Here is a 27,017-nt window from a genome sequence, read left to right as displayed (position 1 = left end):
GTCCGACCCCAGCCTCGATACCTGATTGGTGTAATAATCCAAACTGGCCCGCGGAATGAAGCACAATAAATAACCTTTTTGTTTCCACTTACACATATGCAAGCCTATTATTAACTTTATTATGTCTTTGCTGGTATCTTAATACGACACTTGCCCAGGCTTATCAACAAAAAGTTGGCATATCGCATCCAACGTGAATAATTAACATATTCTACACCTGGCTAGGGAGCTCCAAAGTTTGAAAACAACAACCACTGTTCATGACCCCCTAAAACCATGGCATACTGGGGAAATAGGAAATGTTTGAGCAGTGGAGGGAATTTTGTGGTCACCGCTCTTCATCCTGAAAGTCCTCTTTGTGGCCTATCAACTCCGTTCCCGCCATCCGGAAGACACTCCATTGGCAATATACTTTATTACCCCCAGCAGACCAATATAATCACCTCCCACCAATACCATCTGTAAGAGATTACCAGACTATAAGTAGTGACTGCACGTTTACCAGCCTCCCCCCCCAGCTCCACTGAGATCCAAAACAATATGGGCAAGATGCAATTAATTATTAAGTCAGACAGCAACTTGCGCAAGTGTACGGCACTTATGAAAAACGACCTCCAATCTTCTTAAGAAACATTTTTGAAATCCTCCTTACTGTCTCAGAGCAAGGCTTCAGACTTAATTATTTCAGACAGGTTTTCAGCAAAACTTCCCATACGTGACTCAAGCTCAGCAAGCCTTGATGCCAATTCATACTAAGTAACCTTGGATGTAAAACTGTGAAGTCAGATCAAAATACTAAGCGGCAAATTTGCTAAGCTTGAACATACATGTATTTCAAAGCAAGCAAATATCACTGTACATTTTACAGCATGTCAAGTTCCCTCCGCTTACAAGTTCATTCAAGTGTGAACCAGTCTTAGTGTCAGCCACACTTGCAGCATCAACCCACTGAACACAGCGCTTCCCTACAAGGAGCAATACCAGACAATGTCGCTCGTGTCCATTTTGACAATCTTTATCAAGAAGGTGGCTCCATGTTCTGCAACACGAAAATTTACAACTTCGATGTCCAAGGATAAAATATCTTTTAGATCAGAGTATGGTACTGTCTTTATACATTTTGGATTCCTCTCTCGTAATTTTGGTAAACATACTAGATTCTTTGGTTTTGTGTAATGTGTCTCGGTACATTATGTGCTCTATCACAGCAGACCCCCCCAAGACCCAACATTCCCATCCATCTAGGATATCCTGGATGCAGGATCAAAAGGTGTGTGGCATAAACTGGATGTCCGTTCCGAAGGTACATGACAATGTGAGGACATCCTGGGTGCAAGATTTCAGGGCGTGTGATATGAAAGGTCCACAGACTTTCTTTGAATGCCTTGAGCTGGGAGTTACCAATATTGGTGCCGAGGAACAAGGCAGAGAAAGAAAACAGCTGGAATGCTGACGAGAAAAGGCACTAGAATTGTTACGTGAACACTAATTCAAAAGAGACATTCTCCAGGAGGAAAAATTCAACAAGATGCTTTATCTAGACGACAGGCAAGCTGCTCTCAACGCACCAGAAATTCACGTCTTCAGGGCAAGATACAGGTGTGTGTTAATATATTCATTCTAATAAATAAACACCCACAACTGTTTTTAACTGTATTTCAGAGACAATACTGAACAACCAAGGCTCATGATTGGTTGTAATGAAACCAACAAGATTCCTTAAAAGTCAACTGTGCCTCCAACTTCACTTCAAGCTTGACTACGTTTGTTGGCCTTGTGAATGCTGAAATCAACTGCATTCCAGAGTTGGCTCTGTCTTGTGAGATTGGATGCTCCTGCAGCCAGAGTATGGCACTCGCATCGATTCAGAGAATCCAGAATTTGGGAGTTGAGAGTTAAACCAAGAACAGACCCGAGGGTCAAGGTTCAATGGGTGTCTCGCCACCATTCCTCAGAGCTGTCTTCATAGATCACCACCTCCTCCCCTTTGTCATCCTCGGATGATGTGTCATTCTCTGTGCCACCGGGCAGCTCCAAGAACCCCTCCGAGATGATGCGTTCCTCCTCCTCGCTCCGCGGGAAGCTCTCGACAAAGACGCTCTCCTCTAGGTCCTCGTTGAAGTCCTGGGGAATGTACAGCAGGTCTGGCCCGGCCCCACTGGCATCCAGGCCCGAGAGCTCCAGCGACACCTTGCGGAAGGCCATGTAGTGCAGGTGGGTGTCCTTGACGTAGAGCCAGCGCCGGAAGCCCAGGCTCTCCAGCGCCTTCCGCCAGCTCTTGACCATGGCCGCATTGCGGTTCTGGTGGGAGGAGTCGGGCGTGATGATCAGCAGCAGACCATGAAGCTGCAGGAGCTGGTGGGCCTTCTGGCAGCAGATCCAGCGCTGGTAGGGGGACGGGAAGTAGGAAAGCAGAAGGGAGAAGACCACCACGTGAAACGTCTCCCGCGGGAGCACCTCCACAGGGCTCTTCAACGTTCTCAGGTATGTGTCCACGGTGTCCGGGGCACATTCCAAGGACGGCTGGAGTTGTAAATTCAGGAAGTCGCACTTGTGCACACTCTGGACAAGACAACAATCAAATTTGCATAAGTGTCAATGGAAGCTGTTTCACACGAAAATTGTACAGAAGTTGTTAATGAATAGTTGGAGGGGGGACAGTCTTGGGGTAGAGTATCTCTTTACTCAGATTGGTCTTCAGATGCTGGTGTGACTTTTTTTTTCATATTGGGGACTATACATTGTGTAAGAAACTTGACTGTATTTACAGGGAGCTACTTTTATCTTGTTCCCTGAATCCATTATATGCAATGTAATCTCTTAAATAGGGTGGTGCCAGACTTTTGGGGGTTCCAAACCTCACTTCCAGTTTCTTAAATGCGGCTTAAAACATTCAGATACAATTTATCCCAAATTTTTAAACTCTTTAAAACAAAACCTAGCAGGAATTTGTAGGAATTTCTATTTCGTTGCTATTATATTTACTCTCAGGTTTCCAAAATGACCAGTTTGACCTCACTTTCAATTCAAGATGGCTGACACATTTCAGATGTAGTTATTCCGCCTTACTCATTCCCAAACACTTGGGACACAGTGCTGCATCTTCTGCATGACCAATTCTGATTAAGTTTTGCTTACATCGACTGCTGGCGAGATGTCAATGCCTACGGAAAGAAACTCCTCGTACTGAATGAATGGGTTGAAGCAGGAGCCTACGTCGAGGAGTCTCAGTGGACCGGGCACGGGCAAGGATCTGTGGTCAGAAGGCAACAGGACGAGGAGTTCAAATGTTACTCCATTACAGAACGGTCAACACACTTGGGGTCTTGGCTGTGGAGAATGGAGACCATGCGTGTGTTCTCCAATAGTTGTGGGGAAGACCAAAACTGTTGTGGGGACTCATTAATGGCTGTGTGAGCCCCAAGCTGGACCAAGAGAGAGGGTACCATTTTCCTAGCAACAGAGGCTCCTTTGGTCAGAACTGCACCTTGCTGGCTCACGAACGACTATGAAATACATGCATTCAGATCGCATCACTACCAGCAAAATGAACACTCCCGACCAACCTGGCTCTGTTCAACCGATGAGGGCGTGCTTCTGCTCAAGGCAGACAGCACGTCGAAAATTTCCCAACAATGGAAATCTACCATAATGTCCGTCAGACGGCACATCTACACATGTGCCCTAAATTGTCTACCACTGAATGTCCTCCATCCTAAAACTTTTCTGGCAAGAACCCAAATGGATTTAGATGTCATTTTTAACTACTGACCTTCACCAGACCATGGAACCCATTGTCCCCCACAATTCTAAAGTGACAGGTTACAACTGGGTTTCCATGCACAAGTACAGCTGTAATATAACGAGCACTATGTACCAGGTGCTGTGCCATTTTTTTTTCGTGTCCCTGTCACATCTGACATACGATTTGTAAGTTCAGAACACATTTTGTAGTTTCCACGAGTTATTTATTAATGCAAAGTAACTGCCAGAGAAATCGTAACAGTTTGAAATCAATTCCAGTGACATTTCCATGTCAAATAACAAAGGTCAGATGTAACAGGGACACAAAAATGTCACACTATTGGACCCCTAATTTTTGGAATTACCCGTTTCCAAACCCACCTTGGCTTTCAAAACATTCTGTTCATAGTTCTTCAAACTTCCTTCACCTCTCTGTTGCTTTTACCCCCATAATTTGATGATAAACTGAGCTGACAGTCATTCAAGGTATTTTAACTAAAATTCCAAAACTAAGCTCCTCACTGGAATTGTCAAATGTAAGTGAAATGCTATTGAGGGTTTGCATGGCTGCCATCTTACAGGTCAGTGATTTTGTTCCACGGGGTATGCACAAAGGAGGTTTCCCCGTGGAACAAAGGAACTGGCCTGCAAGATGGCTCCCACGCAAAGCCTCTATAGCTACATTAATACCAAGGATGGTGATGACATGACTTTCAAACAGCACTCACATTGTGTTGTACTGATTGGATGAAACAGGAAGTGGTATACTGTAATCACAGTCGCCCGACCCGCCGACCACATTGCCATTCACGGAATTGGTGAGGTCACATCGCGAGGTCAGAGGTTGGGGCTCAGCCTGCTGGTGCTGTCTCCGCCTTTTGTCTTTGGCAAAGGCTTTGTTCATACCTGTCATTTAGGATGGGAGGGGGGGTTACAGTGACGTGTGCTTCACAAGCGCCACAATGACAAGTGCACATTTTCAGTTCACGGGCTGCATGTGTTGTCGTGTATCCAAAGTTGTGGCTGTTGTGGCAAATGGACTTGTTACAAAAGGAATGGAAGGGGGGAGAAGCTTTCCTTTCTCTGGCATATGCTGGACCTTGGTAGAGAATTTGGTTCGAGTGTTGTTACCTGTGCTTAACTCTGTCCATATTCTGTATAATGGAAAACTTCACTGTATATAAAGAAGCATTTCCACAGACCATAAAATGAACCCTAAATCACAATTTCTTTTTCTTAGAACAAGTTGAAGCTTAAACAATCGAGCCATCATAAAAACAGACAGACAGGCAAAAAAACCCAATTTAGGTTAACTGTCCTTTTTTCATTTCATAAATGACAACAGCCTGGACTCCACATCTATAACATCATCACATTTGAAGAAGCTGGACACATTTCAAAAAAAATGTTCTGGACTCGGGGGGAAAAACCAAAATTCTGCCGTACCTCCACGAAAGAAGTAATCCCTGCAGGCCCGATGGCACCACTTGATGCGGTCGTCAGGGTGCTTGGTGGACCAATGCTCGGTGGCCAAATGCTGCATGGCAAAGGCGTACTCATCCAAGCTTGCCTCATCCTCGCAGTGTTCCAACCAGATTCGTTCATAGTCGCCGTCCGCTGCAAGGGGAGAAGAAAGGACATCATACATCACTGTGGATGTGCATCTTCTCTGGTCTTCAGGCGTCGAGTCGTAGTAAGCCGTGTCCAGTACCTGATGCAATCTGCTCCGTGCAGAAGCACCCCCTCACTGGCAAAGATGAGAGACGCTGGTGGAAACTGGTTAAACTTGGCAAATACAAACATGTATTCAAGTAGCGCGCACATGATGACTGTAAATTCCTACCGAAATCGGTCACACGTGCAGCCCAACCTTCAAGGGACAGTTTGTTTTCATTGAAAAATTCAGACCGAGTTGTTAGGGAAAAAGTTGTTCCCATAACAAATTTCTCCCCAGAACAACACGTGTAGTCGCACACACCCGGCAAGGGGATCAAGCGGATCTCTTATTCCCGCCAGAGTGGATAACCACAGGGAAAGGATAAGATGTCACTCTATCATAGTCTTCGAGTTATCAGTAGGTACGCACATGCATGTATGTGCATCTACGTACTACTGGGTTAACCTCTGCCTGCATGCTTGTTTGGACTGCTCGAAGAGCCGTGGGTCCACCCAGAGAAACCTATTTCGAACATTCTTTCAAAAGCTCTAATTGGCTGGTGGGTAGGAAGAATAGTGGTTTGGAGATGGCTGCAAATGTATGCCATCCTGGCAAACAGTGGCTTTAACTGCAATAGAACAAAGTCACATCAGGAGGAACTCCAGTATGTATACAAGGTTTTGACATGACACCCCCCCCTAGTTTTAACCCTTCATGACCCTTGAAGATATGACTCAATACTTTTGCTGAAGGAGTTAGTAAAACAAAGGGCAAGTAGTTACACTCCCTGAAACAACTCACTGCACTCACAGGTGCAGGAAAATATTGTCTTCATCCTCGGATCACGCTGCACGCACAGTCCAAATTTCTACCATCTTGAATTAACCACGTTATGCAAGTGTACACTCCAAGTTTGCTCTGGAGTATGCTCTCATTTACATGTACTCGTTGGTCATACTCTTGGTGTTTATAGACTCGGGAGCCATCCGCTTGTTAACATGAGTAACATGCTCAAATGTACCCTGGGCCTATACATGTCTTCTTATTTGGCCCTTCAGAATGTGTCAACACCATTCTTTATTACGTGATTAATGAACACTTCAAAACTCTCCACGTGAGCAAATCTATTTGGATTTGTTGTGCTGTGCACATTGGATCTGAAATGTGTGATTTGGGCACTTTCAAGAAAGAGTGGATATGCGGTCATACTGTTGGCAGCCTCACCACAGGTAATTCTTCAACAGAAAGAGGTTTTTGAAAAGACACCAAAAATTGGAAACGATAATTAGTATCATGCCCCTTTAATTCCACTTTCACTTTTTTGAGACAAAATTGGCTTTCTGTTTATAAATCATGATTAATAATGAGGTCAGTAACAGCGTAGCCCAACTTCCACTGTCGCATGGAATTGCCCGTTCAAGAAAAGGAAGGGTTAAAGCATCCATGACTATCCGTTGCCAAATTCCAGGCAATCTGTATGACATCCAGGCTAGAGAGCCATACATGCCATTTTAGGGACCGTAACCAAGCAACGAACACTTCCACAAGTATGTTCCCCCCCCCAACAGGAAAAGGATGGGAGGGATAATGTCTGCCACATGGACACGTGTGCCGCCTTCAAAAGGCATGCACACCGACCCAGCAGTTTCGACGATGTTCCGACCAGAAGGCCCTCTTTAGATGTTCCGCAGAAAAGATATCCCAATTTGTAACCACCCTGCAAACCATAAGGCACAAGTCTCTGTGATGCTTGTTTCTCTTGATTTGGAGCTAGAGTTTCGGCGTCATTTTCATGCGTGCATGTCAGGAAAGCTGTTCAACCTCATTCTATGATGGAATACATTTCTCCACGGGCATGACAATGTGGGGAGTCAGGGTTCGGGTAAGATAGATATTCAAAATGAATAATTTCGCTTGTGATCGTCCAATGCAGGGCGATTTTTATAAAACTTAATAACAGTATCAAGGACATGAGGTACACGGGGCAAGATTGATTGCATCAGACAGACGCATGTCAGTATACAATGTAATATAAAAAGCATTCTCACTCAAGATAACTACCAAAACAAGAGGTAGGAAAAGTAACAGACGAAGGCCAAATGCTTCATGATTATTGGTATAATTGATAATTAATTGCTACAATTTTGCTGTCTTCAAAGCTGGAGAAAAGAACCAAAGGTCAGTTGTTGGGATTAGGAAATACCCATTGCTGTTTGCGAAATGAGCGTGAGCGCCAGTGAGTTTACGATCACTAAATGCGACTTCAGTTCACCCACTTTGAAAAGGGAAAGGTCGGCTTAGTCATGGTAGCAAATGCTGCAATGTTCCAAGAAAATTGCAAAATGCGCAGGAGTTTACACCAACAGCAAGGGATTAGTTGCAAAAGGCATTTCAACACCCAAGGGAAAGGGTCGTAAGATGAGCCAGATTACATGTACAAGTCGATTACATGCACTGGTTTGGAATGCCTCGTTTGCTTCTGGCGTTTGGACGCTGTCTTTCAGTCCCACTTCATTCTGTGTTTACTAAGTGAAAAAAGTTGAAAGCCTAACAGAGGGCCTGGCATTTCAATCCCAATAGAACTTTTGTAAAAGGAAAATGGACCTATTAGTATGTGAATGTAGGGTTCTCTTTTAGATCTGTATTGCAGGTGGTAAAGAGTTTCCAGTTTGCGTACTTTTCATTTCCAATTTTCCAAATTCTTTCAACTCTGATCATTCCCAATTCTTTTTTCACAAGATTCCATTTAAGAAATGACACTCAAAAAGAAGTTTTAGTCCTCCTGACAAATCTACTGGGAATTCTACTAAGAGTTTACGCTTCATTTGATGCTATGGCTCATGCCGTTACCGTCCCTACAAGTACATTTTTAACCTCTGGTATGACAAAAGCATTTGATTTCCTGGCACAACATGGATGCTTGTGGCCTTAGGGTTGGGGTTTGATTCCAGCTGATGGTTACATGTCGTGGCCCTTGGGCAAGTCACTTTACTCCTACTGGCCTCTCTCCACCCAGGAGTATACATGGGTGCATGTGACAGTAGAGATGGGTGTTGTGTTTGATTGGCTGTTTGTGCCAGAAATGGCAACACTGAGCTGATTGTGCCATATTGAGCAGGGATAATGTGAAGAAGCGCCGTGTCCTCTGGGAATTTGGTCCTATTTCAAGACAGTCTCTCATTATTCTGTAGTTATGACTGAGTCTGTAAACCCTTTTATCATCAAAATGAGGCAGCCCTCTACTCCTTTAAGTTTCCTGGGTTCTTAATCACAACTCAGCCGACTACGTGAGACCTGTGCTGCAGGTTCTGACACCACTGCTCCAAAAGCAAACAGTCCGGAGTGTTACGACTCTCACAACAAAACATGCAAACCAACGAGTTCCCCCCTGAACTTAATCCATCTCCTCTCTTCCGTCACTGGCAAATCAGGAAGAGGCTCGTGTAAGGGACAGCATGGGATATCGCCTCTCATTACTTGCGACAAACCAGCTTTCGGATGACAGCATTAGCCTTCAAGTACATGAAAAGTAAGGAGCAACTCACTCGTGTATCACTGAGTGACCCCACATGTAGAGCCCAAATTTGTTGCAATTACATTGAACTTTATATCCAAGCTTCTATGATCATAGAACTCGGCAAGAGAAACACTGTCTCTTCATACATATAAAAGGATAAACGCGGAGACACAAAACATCCCGAAGAAAAACAGACAAAAGGAAACTTACGATCGAAGTAATAGGTGACCCTACGCGGGCAAATAAATGATATCCAACTCAACATGCTGCTGTCCAGTAGGTTGCTGCGACAATCCAGAGCTACATGTACATCTACAAGCTGTGTCAGCCCTGCATAACCTTTCACGTCAAACGCCACCCAACTACATCATGTATAGGCCTATATATACACTCGTATGACTGGTTCCCCCCCCTCCCACATTTATCACCCAATAAGTGAACTTTCGTCTTTACTTTTTTTTTTATTGGCAGGCTAGGACATTTATTATGCTAAATACAGCCAAGTGGCAGGGTTTCCTGTTTGAATCAATCTGTGTGTGTGAAGGGGGGAGGGGGGAGCTTGGGAAGGGGGACCCTGGGACTTGACTCCGGAGAGAGACAGCTATGTGAGTCTGGCGTGGAGCGAGGCTGAGCGATGGGCTGATCTTCAGGGCCCAGGGTATTCCAATGTGGTGCCGGTTTGCTAGCAAACAACTTCCACATGGTTTGACAAGTCCTTACATCCAAGAGCAAGCACACAACTTGTCATGTAAATCTCTCAAATCCATGGCTGGGCGATCTATAAATAGGTGGCAAGTCTTTGTTGGATACAAAAGGGGGGGTGACCTCTTCTATTCTACTGGGAGTGGGATGACGTTGCAAGCTGCTTTATAATATTATAAATATATGTGCTGTGTTCTAACAAGAGTTTGGATTTTGGGCCTAGAATCCTTCCTTAGAAACTATTCCTTTCCAAGTTTCCATTTTCCACATTATTTTTGTACACTGAAAAATCCTAGGTTTCTTCAACTTCTAAACAAAGTTGGTGAGTTTCCTGGAAACTAATTTTAAAAGAGGTTAATACTGGATAATTTGCTCAGTTGTGTTCCAGTTCATGACTGACAACACAATTTTCTCTGCAATGATATGGCTGAAATGTATTTCAAATTTACACCAGCAAAGGCCTTTTGTTCACATTACTCCATCATACTGGAAAGAGGGTGCATAGGGCATTTGTTCCGTCGCACGATAGCTTCATCAACTGAAACTCTGTGATTTCATTTCTGTGAGAATACAATAATTTCGACGAGTGCTAAGTCACTGAAGATCTGTTTTTTTCATGGCTCAAAATACACGCACTGTGACCTTTGCCAATTAGCTTATCACAACAAATACTCTCTTGACTAGAAACAAAAGACAAAGCCGCTTGATTTCCTGCCCCGCCCTAATGCAGTTAGTCACAACTGGAGTGCAAAGCATGGTGAATGGGGCTCGACCAACTGGCCCGGGTACACAAGAGAAAAAAAAACGTATTCAATAAAAACTGATTACAGGCTCAGATGCAGAGTGATGTAATGATTTTTCAGCTGAGTTTTAAGCAACAGGTAAAGTTGTTGAGCAATACTTTGGAAATCACTAGCTCTTTCACGAGGCTCTTATTCTAAAATGGCTGGGTAAAACTTTTTTTATAAAGATGAACAAAGAAATTGGCTGGAGTAGGATTGAACCTGTGATCTCCAGCACATCATACCAATGTTCTACCATCTAAGCTAACTAGCCCTAAAGGTACTTTGGCAGCTCTTCCCACTTCAAATCTCTTTTTTTCCGGGCACTAGTCAGAAGTCACAAAACCTAAAACACCCTTTTTCAACAGAAAAAGGACAAAAAAAGGCAGAGTAACATCATTGTAAAAGCCCTTGTACTGGAAGTTCTTGGGAAAGTAATGATTGTCACATCGACAACACTTCCACACTTTTCGACATAAAACTTTGCACAGCAGATCAAAACAAATTGCAACACATTTGTTTCACACCGATGTCTTTCTTTTGAACCATGGCAAAACTCACGATGACTTCACCAAGAGCCAAGATGAGAAACCCAAGTCTTCCAACGGCATCTGCAGCTGCTATGATTGTCTTAGATCCAGTGTCACAGTGACTTTTCCCCTTCGTTAGTGGCGTATTTTCAACACCGTCTGCAGCTTCATCCCAACAGCGAAAAGGCCTCCGCCTTTATCTTTCTGTGCCTTTCCAAACCTTCAACCAATCAGAGTACAGTTCTGTGGCGTCTAAATTGCGACAAGACTCGACCACATGTTTTTGCTTCCTCTGAATGACTGTCTTACTCTCCTCCCAACAAATGCTTGCCTCATCACTAGCCGATGGTCTCCTAAACCGAACCTGTCCCCTGCCAGAGACTCTATTGGCGTGAACTGTTTCTACTGATCTCGGCAGTGATCTGGAGCATTGGGCCACTTCCTCCGGCAGCCAAGTGCCAACAGCTGAGCCAGGGCGCCGAGTGATCCCATAAACCCTGCGTATCTACACTGGATTAGCTCTTACATTGTTAGCAACTCAAAGCTGATAGCAAGAGACATACGAACCTTAACAGCTGAGCCTTGACAAGTGAGAATTGGACATCTTTTCGGCTACAGCTTACAGGGAAAGGCAGAAGCAAAGTGGGGTTGGTGGGTGCTTGGGACGAGAGAGGGGGTCGACACACTCCCCCCTTACCCTGGGGGAATTGGATGAGACACGGGCCCTCCTTGCAGACCTCCTAGGGTATGATTATGCAATGGTGATGATTTGGTTGGGCACACAGTACACGCTGGGCTGTGTCACCAATGTACCGTGATCTGCAGTGCCATGGAAATGACACGCAGCATGCAATTTCTTGCAGGCAGCAATACATCCATGGGCAGAATCTGCAGATAGACAAAGACAGCTTTGCAACTGTATGCAATCTAATCTGCACATTGCTTATTGTACATCAAAATTTCAAAGACGCCTGACATCGTGCAACTGCAAAAGAACTTGCAACTTTGCGTGCCTTTTAAGTTTAATTTCACTGATGGAATAATTTTTAAAAAGATAGAAACCAGTTGATCCTAGGAGGAGTATGCTGCTGGAACAATAGGTGTGTGTGGGCTTGGATCCCCCCCCTCCCATACACACACATGTAAGTGTGTAAACGCCTTCAATCGTGGACTCCCTATTGTTCCTCTTTTGTTCATACTTTAACTTTTTCGGAGGACCTTCCATATGTTTTGTACACGTTTTCCAACCGTGGACTCTTCGGCAACCGTGGACCCTATTGTCCCCTATTGTTATAGGTCCACGATTTGAATGTGTATACAAACTCACACACACTCATACTTCTTGGAAAACAGTCTCCAAACAATAGACCTCATTTTGCTTCCCCAACTATCTGACAGAATCATATTCCACTAGCGAGAAAAAAACAACTTTCAACCCTGATTATAGATAACAAACAGCCCTCGCTCTAAAACCAGTTTCGCTTGAAACCACATGGAATCCATTAAGAACAATGGTACATCCCTGGTACTTGGACTTTTGAAAGACATCAAATCCCATGCAGAGTAAGAATTGCTAGCCTCTATCTGTTGGAAACCTCCAAACTAGAATCTAGGAGGCTTAAAGTCAATTATGGGTAATTCTAGAAATTAGGGGTCCAAATGTGTGACATTTTCGTGTCCCTGTTACATCTGACCACTGACATTTGACATGGCAATATCACTGGAATTTATTTCAAACTATTACTATTTGTTTGGCAGGTAATTTACATTAATTAATCACTCTTGGAAATTAGAAAATGTGTTCTGAACGTACAAAATCATATGTCAGATGTGACAGGGACATGAAAGAAAATGGGCCCCTAATTTCTGGAATTACCCTTATACAATGCCTGCATAAATCCCTGTAGTCTGATAGTAATTGGTGGATCGTTGATAACGTTATCGATATATTTGTTCCATTAAACAGAATGTTCCATTCCACTTGCCTTGTGGAATCAAACATTTCATTTGTCACCTCATGAAACTTTTCTTACCAATGCACTCACAACAATTCATTATTTGTATAATATTTAACCAAAACCGCCCTCCTCCCCTCAAAATAGTACAGTATCTTGTTGTTGGTAAAGTCAAGGACAGACAACGACGTCTTGATGCTGCCATCAGATGGTGGCCTTCTGACCCACAAGGGTCCATCAAGGAGACATTCTTACTCCTTATCAATGTGTGCCCAGCACCAGTGGCTACTCTTAAGTCTTGAATTACTCACTCATCACCCATTAGCGGCCAGGATTCGCATGCCGGTAGTGGGTGTAACACCCTTCCCAGTTCCTCAGGGGGAGGGGGGAACTAACGGTCCGTCACTCTAGATTACTGGCCCCAGATAGGTTTCATGTGCGTCTGATATGGAGGTGGCCACTCTCTGTGAGTTCTTGGCATTTCAGGAAATGGGATTACAAGCCTCAGGCATTTGTAATTTGAAGCAACCGCCCGAAAAAGTTTCTGAAAATTACAGGACAAAATTTAATACATGCTTTTTGGATTTGTTGCTAGTATGCACACGGTAGTGATGTAGCCCGGGGGCACATGCTGACATGGATAATGACTGTTCCCCCCTCCCCCGTTCCACCGTCCCTGCTGGAAATTTTGAAGAAAAAAAAGAAAGAAAATAATAGAATCATGAAGAAAAACAGAAATGTGGCCATGCCCAATGTGACATCTATCCCCCCTCCATGTCACTTTTGCTGAGAATCCTGGCTATGCCCTCGGCCCACAAGGTAGACAATTAACGACGTTGACTGTCTCAGTTCGTCAATTTTTTCCTCAGAACAACACAACTCTCAGAAACAAAGAGATACATGTACGTAATGCGTTTCCCTGCATGGTGCTACCACAAGTGGTATACTTTCATGACCCTCAACTATGGAAACCTTTAAGTCTTACTTGTGTCAAACAAGGATTTTGAGAAAAAAAGAAGATGCACAAAGCTCAATTATGCAGTACAGATGTAACTCCTTGGCCTGTTCTCTGATAAGACCTTTCCAAACAGCATCATAGAGTTGAAGCTGACGGACAATAAACAGAAGGCACATGCATAATGTAAACGGATGTTTCAATTACGCAATGCCAGTCACATATTGACACTTGAGACCCAACAGATGACAAGGTGGCTGTAAACAAGTGGAAATCAGGATATCAGATGCAGAAACACTTGCACTTTCCTGTCAATTATTTCTAAAAGGGTGCTGGAATTAAAAAAAAAGTACTTAAAGTCTATCAAACTTGGAGTGTTTTCACTCATCTTTGCAAACTCAATCTTCTCCTTGGGGGGAAGCAACCAATTTCAGCAATATCAGTGGTGCAGGTAAAAAAAAACCAGAACATTAGAATTGAATAATGAAATTCAAAAACTGAGATGTGTCCTGTGTTTTTCTTGAATTGTGCCAACTCTCTTACATTAAGAAGCTCAAGCAGATAAGGCGCAGCAAAATTTACGTAACTTTGAGGTTCTGAGTTTTGCATAACATATGATCATGTACACCAGAACAACTTGGAAGATATAAAACAGATGGATCAGGATGACTTGAATAAAAAAGAGGGAGTATGAGGTTTAATAATTTCCTCCAGGCGAGACTGGAGGAAAACGAAATATCCATGAAATAATCACCAAAGGGTTTGAGCATGGCCCCACAGCAATCTGGAGTCTATGTTTACTTCAAGGCATCCCTTAAAATACCTATTGCTTACGTTCGATATCCAATGTTACATGTAAACACACCATGAAGGTAATTTCAGGATTTTCCAGATTCTCAAACACATTGGGATTACTTGCAAAATCCAGAAATCAGGAAAGTTGTGATACAAAAATTCCTGAAATCAGGAAAAATCCTGAAAATCTCACCCCCGCATTTCCTTAAGGAGGTTTTAAAAAAACTGCTTTGGTATTCGAAAACAGCCACAAACTGATTATGCCATGCAGTTAAAATAAAGGGCACACTTTTGATCAAGCGTACCCTGCGACACCACTGAGATATCAAGTTTTACGTATGAACTAACAACTGATAAATCCGACTAGTATTTCCCTTTGGGGCTGGAAACACCATGTGTCACTGTTAATTGTGATTGATTTTGAAAAGACGGGGATGGGGAGTGTCAAGGGACACGACAAGAAAAAAGCATAAGATATACAAAGGCCCAGACTTTTAGGACAGCCTTTTCAGGAACTGATTTTTTTTTTTTTTAAAAAGGAGCTTACCAGTAGCTGGGGGACTGGAATTAACATAAAAATTTTTCAGTTAAACAAACTGCCAACACTTCTCTGGCTTTCATGAAGCTTAAAGTAGTATGTGGAACATTTCAAAGTGAAATTTGAAGGCTTTCCACAGGTCCAGCCTCGAAATCAGCTGATCCAAACTGCCGGCATGACTCATCACGAACTGCAAGTTTCAAACAGGAAGTGCGGTTTAAGGGGCACGGAGGCAAGCCGGCTTTGGCCAAACCCTGGAAAGAAAATGGTGTGAGCCAGAAAAGCTAGCCTGGCATCCAGACACCTTCAAAGATTCCAGAAACATTAAATGCACACGAAGCCAGGGAATTTTTTTCCCCCCAAGAAATGTAGGAGCTTTTCAATTTGTTAAAACTCACTGAGTGCATTTTGATGGTCAAATTATTACAGTCTGCAGAAAATTCCCAAGACATCTTACTCAACTTAATTTCATGAAGTGAGAAGCACTGATGAACAAAAAGCATAACACAAGGTCCTCAAAAAGATATTTTTTTTCACCTGGCACTCAAAGTAAATATGAACACAAAGTTAACTGAGATAACTTCACTGTAACAGCTCCACTGGACTTATTTCGGGGATTTTACCAATTCAATGACTACACCCTCAGAGTACAGATTCTTTCAAAACCCTTTTCTCAGTTAAGTGGCTCTGGTGACTTGTGACTCACTTGTTTGCTTGGGTTACAAATGCTAAAGTGTGAGATTGTAAGAAACCAGTCACTTGGGTAGGGTCTTTTCTGAGACACCAAAATGGTAAGCTTTTGTGGCAAAAAGCTTATCACCACTCAAGGGGGAATAACATGAAGGCAATCAGGAGTACAATGTATGTAACAGAGTTAGGCCCTTAGATGTTAGAGCTAAAATGAACAGAGACCAGATTCCTGGAGCAAAACAGTGAGACAAAACACGGCTCAATAGTGGAAAGAGCGTCACAAGAAAATCAAACCATGGCCACAAAATATGAGGAAAGTCTTTCTCCACTGTGTCTACCCATTGGGTTCACTTGGTATCCGATGTTGAATGTAACTGTCATGTCTGTTTTACAGCACAAAAGAGTTACACAGAGCAAGCTGGCTGAGACTAGTTCACCCGCTACTATCTACAATAAGAGGTTTGATGTCCTCATGAAATTGTGTTGAAATGACTTGGTCAGCACTGGGTCAGACAGACGACTGGCCTGAAGAATAACATCAGAAAAACGGAGCAACAGACCAAACGATTGTTGCCAGCTGAGTCAAAAGAGCCATCCTCGATTCATCACCTTCACCCAATGTCAATGCACTGACGAGACCAGCAATAGCTCTTTGTAGGTCAGTGAATTTTTCTTGTCATTGCGCTAACTACAGGCTCGAATAGAGAAGTGATTTCTAACCTACCCCTAAGCTATGAGGCTATAATAAGCTGTCCTAATTGTATTGAATATTGCCGTGCCTTGTACAGATTTTGAGGATTTTTCTATTAAGGATTTATTTAGCAATTGTTTCACCCATCAAACACTGCACACAGTGGGGGGAAGGGAGTTCCAACAGTAAAACTAACATATAGTCAGCAACCTGATTGTTTTAGATGTGTCCAGCTTCATCAATTTCCATACATACTCCTGACAGGCAGGCAAGCTGACACCAACTACAAGTTATCAAGCACAGCTGACACATCCAGGGATTCAGGTACTTAGAAGATGACTCGATGCGTATTCCCAAAACACAGCCGTGGATGTTCATGTAGATCATCAAACATGCAGGACATCCTAGGGGCCCTGGGCTTTTTTCCCCCTTTAACCATCGTCTGAATGCTTGGACCCGTGCATTCCCTGATTATGTTGTTATTGGAGCTTTATTGCACGATCATGATCACATAGGTTGAGGTTCGTGTTTTTGAAGGCGTAAACAGGGACTCAGATAATGACAATGTCCTGGCAGTATTAGCTGAGCAGAGGGAAAAGAAAAACCACGTACAATTTATAGCAGGAAAGGCATCATATATTCACGTCACAAAAAAAAAGATAAGCCTGACGTCAAACAGAGTCCCCCTCTTATCATGCAGTATGATACACTCAATTACCTGGGCTCCCTAGGGATTTCAGCTGTAGAACCTTGAACTCTGCGGTACCAACCACCGTGCATGAACCCCAACGGCAATGTGAACTTTCAAGGGCTATCAAGCCCAAGGAAAAGTGCTGGGCCTTGCCTTCCCGTACCCCCTTCCAAAATACTCTCAAAACCTCCTGGCTGATTCTGCAGGATCTCTGGGAGGGCTGGGGTAACAGGCCAAGGTGACAGAGCTGCAAGGTGCATAAACCCACCAAGAACAAACATGTTGTGTTTCCCTTCGAGGGAGACAGGTGACCAGACAAATAGGGGTCAGCCATAGAGGTACGCACACACAAAATGTTTACTTTTTAGACACCTCCCACACATGGCATATGTAGTGGCTCTAACCACACCTCCCCCATGCAATTGCATTCCATATGGCCCTTTGACTTAATACACCATTGGCACTGGAAATGGTAAGGTCCACATACAGCAGGTGCAAGTTAAGTTGTCATAATTATTTCCAATGTGTAGAAACATGTCCCAGTAGGTACAAATCAGAGAACTTGCATTAATTGAAAGCCAATTTATCATTTAAGAAATTTTACTGCCTGGCAATGTGCATTTGTACATTGCCTTGTCCCTCCGTCCCCCAGCATACGAGCTGTACACAATGCCAAACCCCCTCCCCATACGTGCTTTAAAATCCACATGGATCAGCCCCTGATAGATGGTTCTTGTAAATACGACTGGCTTGCATATCGTGACAAAGTCAAGACCACCCCGTGAATAGCACAGAGTAAGCAAACTAATTCACGCATGACAGGAATGGCCCCCCATAAAAACAAACCAAAAAAAACAGACATGTATTAAAAAGTCCTTCTCATGAATGCATTTCTACCAAAAGACTGGAAGACAGGCTTCACAAGACCAGCGACCTCACAGTGCCAACCAAAATAGGTTTGCCTACACTTCACCCAGAGCTCCCTGGCTTGGACAGCCCCCCCTCCCCCACCAAAAAACATTACAGTACCTGCAGGTTGTCTGCGCATAAATGCACTGCTGAGTCACTCATCTTTGCGTGGTAAACACTCACCACAAACAGGCTTTGTCAGGGCTAGGCATTGTACTGTCATCTTCATTATCAAAAACACATGCTGCCAGACAAACCTCTATGACCCCCGAGGCTGAAGGACAAAGACGAGTAGAATTGTCTTGCCCTGGGCCGTGGCTACCAAACAGTGCAGATTACAAATGTTTTGAGAGGCACCCATCAGAAAGACACCTACGTGTACACGCCAGCAAACCCACAGTAATGAAATATCGACTTGAATTCAGAAATTCCAGTGTGACTTGATACAACATACACAGAGATTTCTCCCCTCCCCAATTGTTTACAACACAACTCGCGTTAGTAGCTGACAGTCTATTATCTCTCAAAATATTTCACTGCCTCCTACTTGACACTCCCCCCCCAAAAAAAGAAAAACAGCAAAGTCTTTGCCGTCACTAGTGACGCACCACTTTGGATTTGAACACAGCAGTCAGTAAAGGTCGCAGGTGAAAGATGAACTTCCATAATTACTAACTTGACTGGTTTTGAAAGGGGTTGAATAATTGCTGCTATTATGCACTAAATAATTTTATGAAAATGTGTTTTGCATTATTCCAGGTAAAGCAACTTCTTCACTCTGGAACTCAGGCTCATCACTTCAAAGTAACAGATTGTGCAGTGTGTACTTGTTTCTCCCATGGAAAAGGTACTTCTGAATTGCGTGGCAAGGATGTTACAGTACACATAGGCCGGTGTGTTCAACCCTGTATCCTTGACCACTTGGTCATGCTATACCACAAGAGGGCAGTGTCCCTCCACATCAGAGTACTTGACGATTTCTTCTCTTTACTTGCTTTCATCAGTGTGTCCGTGTTGATTGAGGGACATGTGAAAAACATGCTGATGCTCACCATTAATTTCATTTCTCGACAGTTTCTATCACATGCAGATTTTTTCTTCTTTTTTGACGGAAAAGAGATGTCCTGTAAGTGCAAGTCACTAGGCGTTAACATTGAAGACGGCACAAATTAATCACCTGGTGTCACTTCTCATTAAAATAACTTGCTCTTGCTTGTGAAAACAACGGTCACTTGACAACCAAGGAGTATCAGACTCTACCTGTAGGATTATTAGTTCAATATTGAAACCAGTGATTTGGCCAACAGAGGGCAGTATTTCTAATGGCTTGCAGGTGTGACCTTTGCTGAGCATTTGCAAGGCATCCAAGTTATTTGAAACAATTCCGTGCTTTTTTTTTACATCCTCAAGAAATCTGTGAAAGACCTCACTGACCTCCAGAAAAATGTCCGCATTGGCTCAGTGATTTTATTTAGATCAGTCGGAGGAACAAGCCTTGGACAGTATCATTTTGTCAATACCACAAGTTTTACATTAGTTCCCAACATTTGTAAACTGGGGTGATATCTGGATTCAAATGTATGCACTACTGAACAGGGAGTTGGTGGTTCGAATCCTGACCAAGTAAGCCGGTGGCATTTTTCTCACAGGAGAAAACACGTGAATTTGCCCAGGAAAGCCTTTCAGTTTATACACCACAAATCTGTAGCCTAAGCTGTGGTATGAAAGTCACTTGGAATTGGTTACTACAGAAGTCAAGAATCACTAGATCAGAGCCAGATGTCTTTCACTTCCTCCAGAAAAATAAAGAAACATATAATGCAGTCATGCTTTGCACAATTGAATAAATAGAATCTACACTATGCACAGCAAGGTAATTGTAGCCGCAGACTTCCTGTGTCAGTAAATCATCCGAGCAGAACCAAGGTGTTTTGGGAAAGTCTGTGAAGCTTCATTCGTGAGGAGATACAACGTGAGACAAAGAATTGAATGCCCCGAGAATAATTTGGCACACTCAACCTCGAGTAATGCTTTTACTATTCAATTATTCAGTGTCACACCATATGGAAGGTTTTGACATTTGGGATAAAATGAAATAAAATTGAAGCCTGTTTGGTAAATATTCCAAATGTGCAGGTGTATTTCAGGATCCCCCCCCAACAAAAAGATTCAAATTTAGTTAATGCAGCTTGTAAGTGCACAGATAGATACATGTACGTTGTAACTGAAGCCATTTTTTTTTGTACTAGCAATATGAATAAAAAGACAGTGGAAACTTTCATAATTTGCCTGTACACTGAAGCATTACAAAACACCTCATAACAGGGCAATGTCCAACCATGTTGAAATTTTGCACATCAGAATAAAATCTCGTCATTTTTTGGCACCTGCCGTGATTTTGCGTTCGTACTGCAGTTGACTCCCCCGAAGAAATCATGTAGGTGATGTGCGCGTGGGTAGACGGGATACCAGACTGGCTGGTCCTGGCCATTTGTAGTGACTGACACATTGACTGTTTGGGGGTATTGTTTGCTCATGTTACTGACATGTTTAGGTGCACCACGCTCGGGGCAATGAGACAGCTGTTCCTTCCTTGATGACGGCATAAGGGCGTCATAATATCCGGATTCACCTCAGAAACTCCTGACAATGCTCAGCAGCGAAGGATCTTACTTAAACCATAACAGCCTTCAATCCTTCAAAAGTCTGTATCTTTTTATGGGACGTACATGGGAGTAAGGGTTAATATTAGTAACAAGTATGTCAAAAGCTCTCAATATCATGGACGTCTGCAGAGTTTTTGACTGGTTTCTTGCTGTTCATCAGTGTTTGTGAATAAGCCAGTCCAGCATTTCAAAAAGCCAGGGTCTTCCGGGAACAAAGCATGCGTGTGAGTCAGCGTATGGCTGTGCTGATAGGATAGACTATCGCGTGCGTGTGTAGCTGTTCCCCGATAGCCTCGAACTGAGCATGTGCTATTGCAATACCAAACAGGCTCATTATTAGGAACAGATGTTGCAGACTCGACTGGATGGATACCGGGATGAAGTCCATAACTACTGACTAACCCTACCTCACTTTCTGCAATCCCTTGCTCAATGGGATGGTTTTGAGACGCTTGTTGTTGGCAAACATACCAGCTCCACCTGGAAGTCTACCACTGTTTGCGTCGTTTGGGCATGCGCACATCAGCACAAATACAACGCAAACCAAAATGGACCAGTCACCCGTGACCACAATGTCTGCCGCCATCAAGTGTCTGAGACGTCTCCCATTGTTTTGGACTATATTCATGATTTCAGTCGATCTTCTGCCACAAGTGGAAATAAACTGTAATCTGCAATGTTCAACTTTCTAGGATGGTGATGATTCAATGCCATTTTGTATATTACTATTATGTCCCTTTGTGCTGCTCAGTGTTACCCCTGTCCATCAGGCCTACATGTACGTATCATTCCCCCGGACCTATTCAATTCCTCTGTAAATATACACCTAAATAATGTCACCTGATTGATGGCACATTCTACGACCATCTCAAACCTACAGGTGACCATTTATTCCAAGCCGGAGAGAAACATAATGTGACAGACGCCTTTGCCAAACAAAACGCAAAATACAATCCACTGGCTGAACATAAAGCCCACGAAGTTGAGATGAAGCATGGGGCCACGGAACAACGGCAACTGAAGCTGAACCCACTACAAAAGCATTTGTGGGCCTTGGCCTGGCAGCATGTACACAAATTTGTCACCTGGCAAAGTTCAATAATGAAGCACTCTATTGGTTAACCCTAACCTTCCCCAACCACACAGAATTAAACAGAAGTAAAGTGTTTAATTCTGTGGGGGTAGGTCTGGTAGGCCCATAACAGCTGGCTTTTGCATTGGGTTTGGCATACCCTACGAAAACAAAGTCCAACAGCCTCTGTGCACAAAGTCCTATATGGGTGTTTAACTTTGTGTGAATGGGGAAGGTTAGGACCAGCAACCCTTGGGGGGTTAGGGTTAATAATCCTTGATGAAAATGTCAACTTCAGTTAAGAGAGCGAGCTTTTGGACTCAAAACATGTTTCATTCTTCAGGGAAAGGCATTTTCAGGACCACTTGCCCAAGAGGTTGTGAGAAAGGAACTGATCAGGGCAGGTTGATTACAACTTCAAGAAATGAGCAGTTCCGAGCAGTCGTGCAAACACTAACACTGTGGCCACAATGCTGTGGCAAAGAAAACACTGTCAGTGCCATTGACAAATCTAGGTATACATGTGATCAACCATCCCTCAGGAATATTCATTAAGATGTGATGTAAAGATTAGCCTTAGATTAGATTTGAGTAACTCAGAACACAAGCCTCGCGTAAAGTTATGTGTGCAATGCACAACAGGTACTAATGGAAGTGAAAAACGGCTCATTGCACACGTGTTCTCAAAGTGCTGGCTGCGTGTACACATCCCAAAATATCTCAGATTTCTGAGACTACTTTTTTAACTAAGCGCATGATATATGGACCGCATGTGTTTGAGCATGCCTGAAGCCAAACTGTGCTAAATACATGTACTCCCACTGCGTCTGTGTAAGAACTGGACACAGCCAAAATCCTCCAACAATAAATGTCAATAAAAAGTTGAAGCACCCCCTTTCCCAACTGCAAAGAGCTAGGTTGGTGGGAATCGTTTCATCTGGGTCCCCAGAGCACAAGCGGCGACCGTACATGTATGTTTCAACAGAAATTTGTCGCATGTGTTCAGCACATCCCATGCCAAACGCACATAAACACGCCTATGAATTCCCACTTCAAAAGCACAATTGCTACGACACATATGCTTGCACAAGCTCGCCATATTTTGTAAAAAAAAAAATAGAGCGGATATTTGGACGCGGTATGAGTGATATCACGGAGCAGTGCGAATGACTTCTAGGATGATGTAGGCCTACGTTTATGCATGGCCCAGCGTAAACACCCCAAGGTCCGGCCCAAGACTTTGACACAAGCATCCTTTGAAAATCTGCAAAGAGGTTTTGACCTTGCAGCCACAATACTTCAAAATCTTCCACTTGTGCAAGGATGATTTCAGAGGATTTGAGAAAGTTGGAGTGACACTCTCACAGATCAGTGCCATCATACATGTACGCCGATGTACCTTCTTTTAGCTTCTTCCTCAGCCTGGCATGGACGCCCTTCACCACACCGCTGACTTTCTTCTCGCAGCCCTCCTCGCAGCACGAGCACGTCGACAACATTCTTTCCTGAAATCTGAGCAACATCAAGTCTGAACAGGTTATTGTCACATAATAAGCGTTTCCCCCAATACCTCACCTAAGATTAACGTCAGCTCACAGCTTCCAGCTGTGCCCTTAACCGGGATCCAAACCTTGCAAGCTGATTACAAAAGAAGCAGAACTATCCAACAGTAAAAGGTCAGGGAAGGCACAACTGAGCTGAATTGGAAGAAAAACTAATCAAATTAAAAGATCTCAGTGGGTATTTCACGTCAACCCTTTTCCTGAGCCATTACACTGTACGCCAGAGTGGTCACTTTCTTCATCGCAGGAGGGACTTGGGTAAAGACAGACAAATTAGCTGCAAGACTCGGGCTCATTCAACTCAGAAGCCAGCAAGTGTTGGACAAGAAGAAGTTGCATGCTTTTCTATCATTACAAATGAAAGGAAGATGCGGAGGACGATGATCATTTGAGCACTTCAGCAGTTATGGACGTCTCATTTTGACCAAACTATGACTAACTTATGCTTTTGGCAATTGAACATGGCAATGCTTCGGAAAAAGTGCATAGGGCCCAGGATTCTTTCACAATGAAAACAATTTGACAATTGTTTCAGGAAAGAAATTCTGATATGACACTGCCACGGCATACATGTAGCTGGCGCTATCAATTTTATCAAGTACATGAAGGTACACGCATCTTTTCCACAGAAAAATATGCTTGGCAAAATTCTGGCACACTTTTCCCAGAGGTCACCAAGTCTACCCAGCATGCACTGCAACTCGTTGTGACATCACCTCCACTATTTACGAACACAACTCATCAGGCAATCCCTACATGTATGTGACCAATGCACTCTGAGGTAAACACAAGGCTGTAACAGCTGAAACATGGTGAGAATGGAACCCAGCAAAGACGGTCTTCTGGGAGGGTACTTACGAGGATTTTATTGGCAACTGTCTCAACTGGTGAAAACTCTACAGGTATCTCCACTCACGGGTGAGGTCGAGACGGGCAAAGCTGTCGAATCTCCGCAGAAGTCACCTGCATCTTAGAGAAAATGTGATCCGTTACGAAAAGAAACTGTCAATACAATTTTAATTCGAATTTGTCAAAAATAATTGCCAGTGTGGCCCATGGTTTGTAAAAACCAATAACAGCATGCATCACATTTGCTATGCAATGTTACACAAGCAATGAGGAAAAACACGAAAAGCGCCCAACACCATTTGTAGTATAAAGAGTTCAACACATCCCCACCCCATCCATATTGTTTCAAAGGCAGACTGGTAAACTGGCAAAAAGCGACTTCACAGGGAATGGAACACTGCAGTAGAAGTGTTGTTGAGACCATTACGAGACCAGGCACAGGACTGTTTACGAGACCAATCACAAGTAACAATACAAACAAAGATTGACCAGAGGAATGCTTTCAACATCACAGTTGATTTGCGACTTGCGGACCTAGATAGGTCTTGTGACAGTTGTAAGAGGCCTCGCCAACAATATTGTGCAGTAGTGCGTGAGTCTGTATTTCACATAGCCTTTAGTCAAGGTGCGCATGGCACCCTGGCTGCTCAGCTGGTAACACCAACAAGACCAGTGCGAGTGGCGACGTCTTTTTCAGGTTACCACTTACCGTGCTGGCATCCAGGCAGCCAAGCGGGCCTTGACTAACGGCTACATTTCACCCAGCAAATCACATACTGCACAGTTTCTGTCACCTATTGGCTTGCAAACTGCCTGATGGCTTCTCTATTATGCAAAACAACCATTTGACTGCGACAACTGAACATGTACTTTTGCCAATTTACAGAATCATATTAAAATAACTGTAATTCTATAGCCAAGAAATGGGCAAGGAGGTTGAGGCCGGATTCGTCCCCCAGCTGTAAAAGTTTGGGGGTAAAAAGATCATACTCCTGCCATCCCCCTTCCAAGTACTGAACCCCTTGCCTTGCAAAAATCCCCCACATAAATGACACTCCTTTTAAAGCTTGGTGTCTATGAGATTCAAAGATCCTGAAAGCTGGATGGAACAGTTTCCAACTTTGTTGGTGCGGCAACAATGCAAACCCTAGGACTTGAAAGTAGTAAACTGACATTAGACCTGGGGGCCATCCCAGTGTGGGGGGGAGGGGTGATGATAGGTGGATTGTGTGGAAAATTTATATTTGCCATGCCCCGTCTCCACTGCCCCTGTACCCTATGCCATCTATGGATCAGCACCTGTCATTCCTGGAGGAGCCTGAATGAGTAGGACTCCACAAACATTTGACGAAATGCTTGCACACCTCTTTCACTATCATTACCCAAGTAACTAGAACATCACAAATCGTGCCTTTTTAAACATGGGCCTATCATCTAATCACGTCCAAGACTCGGACTAGTTCCAAGAGACTGTCATGTCTGTTTTCCTTCCTCAATTATCATGTCAACGCTCAATTGACTCTAGAGCGAGGAACGAAAACATGTTAACCACGGTGATGTGTATCAATGTAGTCAGTGCCTGTGCTAGTCATGCTAATGCTTATGTAATATCTAGGACCCAACTATAGAGTTGGATATAATGGACCCAACAGATCGCCTTATGACCAGATCATGTCCAAATGATAAACAGCGGATTGAACTGTCCTTCCTCCAAGGATTTGTCGGACTACTGTACATGCGGCATGTGTAGAACACCATAACCGTTACACTGTGCCCGTACGAACATATACATATACACGTACAGTACAGTTGTACATGTACATATACATTGTACCACACATTCGCGAGTGGCGCGTGTAATGTCAAACAAATTCGCTTGCTTCAAGAAAATGAGGAAAGAGGAATGGAAAATCGAGGCCAACCAGAATACGAAAACCTGACAATGTATGTTAAAAGCAGCTTATGTTTTGGTTGGGTTGATCATGGAGGAATTCCTCCATGGGCTGATAAGTTATTTACAAAATATTCTTCTCGTGTCACTCGTCACTGATGGAACTCTGAAATCGCTGGCTCACAGCGCAGTGGGAACGTTTATTGCGTCTTCCGTACGAAACCAGCGACAACATGCGCACAAACAGAAACAACGATTACTTCCGAGTTCGTAAGGTGAAACTTTGAACGAAAAAAAGTGCGTATTTTACGCTACAAATAAACCTGTATCCATTAAACAGAGAAATTATTGATATCGTTACATTGAACATATAAACTAAAAGTCATGTGCAACATGCTATGAACAAAACGAACACACGCAATGAAATTGTCACCCAAATTACGAGTAGCAGTCGACGGAGCTCACATCAAGAACGCAGCCATCGCACCCATGCTTGTTTACGCAGTAGGTTAAGTTGACGTCATGATCGGACAGTGTGCCACTAGAAACAACAATGAATTTTGACCTAAAATAGTTCTAGATTCTCCCGAGCGTGGATTTGCTCTGGATTACCAAGGCACAGACAGTGAAGGAAAAGAACACATAGTGTAACTGGTACGTGAGTTAGAAAGAAAATGAGAATTTACTGGCGGTTGTGTTGGAGATCTCCCGTATAGAGGCGGACTGATAATTAATGTTGTTTATCGAGATGAGGCGTTGCATTTGCAGTACACAAAATTCGATGTCTCAGTCTCGTCTCCAAATCAAGAGAATTTCGCCAC

At 43.4% G+C, this 27,017-nt stretch overlaps 1 protein-coding gene across 13 annotated transcripts; it reads right to left on the bottom strand.

The window, feature by feature from the left end:
* Nucleotides 1–97: 97 nt before the first annotated feature.
* bmt2 (base methyltransferase of 25S rRNA 2 homolog) lies at nt 98–27,017 on the bottom strand. 13 transcript variants are annotated; one of them, XM_022225543.2, is made up of 7 exons: nt 26,883–27,017; nt 24,315–24,425; nt 23,294–23,406; nt 5,191–5,361; nt 4,473–4,650; nt 3,139–3,253; nt 98–2,562 (listed from the first exon to the last, which is right to left on the bottom strand). In XM_022225543.2, exons 3-7 carry the CDS (start codon nt 23,391–23,393, stop codon nt 1,927–1,929), a joined length of 1,200 nt encoding a protein of 399 aa, XP_022081235.1. In that variant the 5' UTR covers nt 23,394–23,406; nt 24,315–24,425; nt 26,883–27,017; the 3' UTR covers nt 98–1,926. The 13 variants fall into 13 exon arrangements, with proteins under 13 accessions (XP_022081235.1, XP_022081238.1, XP_022081231.1 ...); XM_022225546.2 differs by having other exon boundaries at nt 24,315–24,419; nt 26,883–27,007; XM_022225539.2 differs by lacking the exon at nt 26,883–27,017 and adding an exon at nt 26,639–26,748 and having other exon boundaries at nt 24,315–24,419.

The sequence above is a fragment of the Acanthaster planci genome, linkage group LG04 (genome assembly GCF_054643075.1).
Source record: "Acanthaster planci isolate LZ-2023a linkage group LG04, COTS_SCS, whole genome shotgun sequence".
Taxonomy (NCBI): Eukaryota; Metazoa; Echinodermata; class Asteroidea; order Valvatida; family Acanthasteridae; genus Acanthaster; species Acanthaster planci.
This window is presented reverse-complemented; position numbering and strand designations above follow the sequence as displayed.

Coding starts and splice junctions, on each gene's coding strand:
- bmt2 (XM_022225533.2), bottom strand. CDS start 17,581: ATGGCTGACCCCTATTTGTCTGGTCACCTGTCTCCCTCGAAGGGAAAC. Junction 4,651..5,190: donor GGATTACTTCTTTCGTGGAG/GTACGGCAGAAT, acceptor CCTAAATGACAG/GTATGAACAAAGCCTTTGCC. Junction 3,254..4,472: donor TCCAATCAGTACAACACAAT/GTGAGTGCTGTT, acceptor TTCTGACCACAG/ATCCTTGCCCGTGCCCGGTC.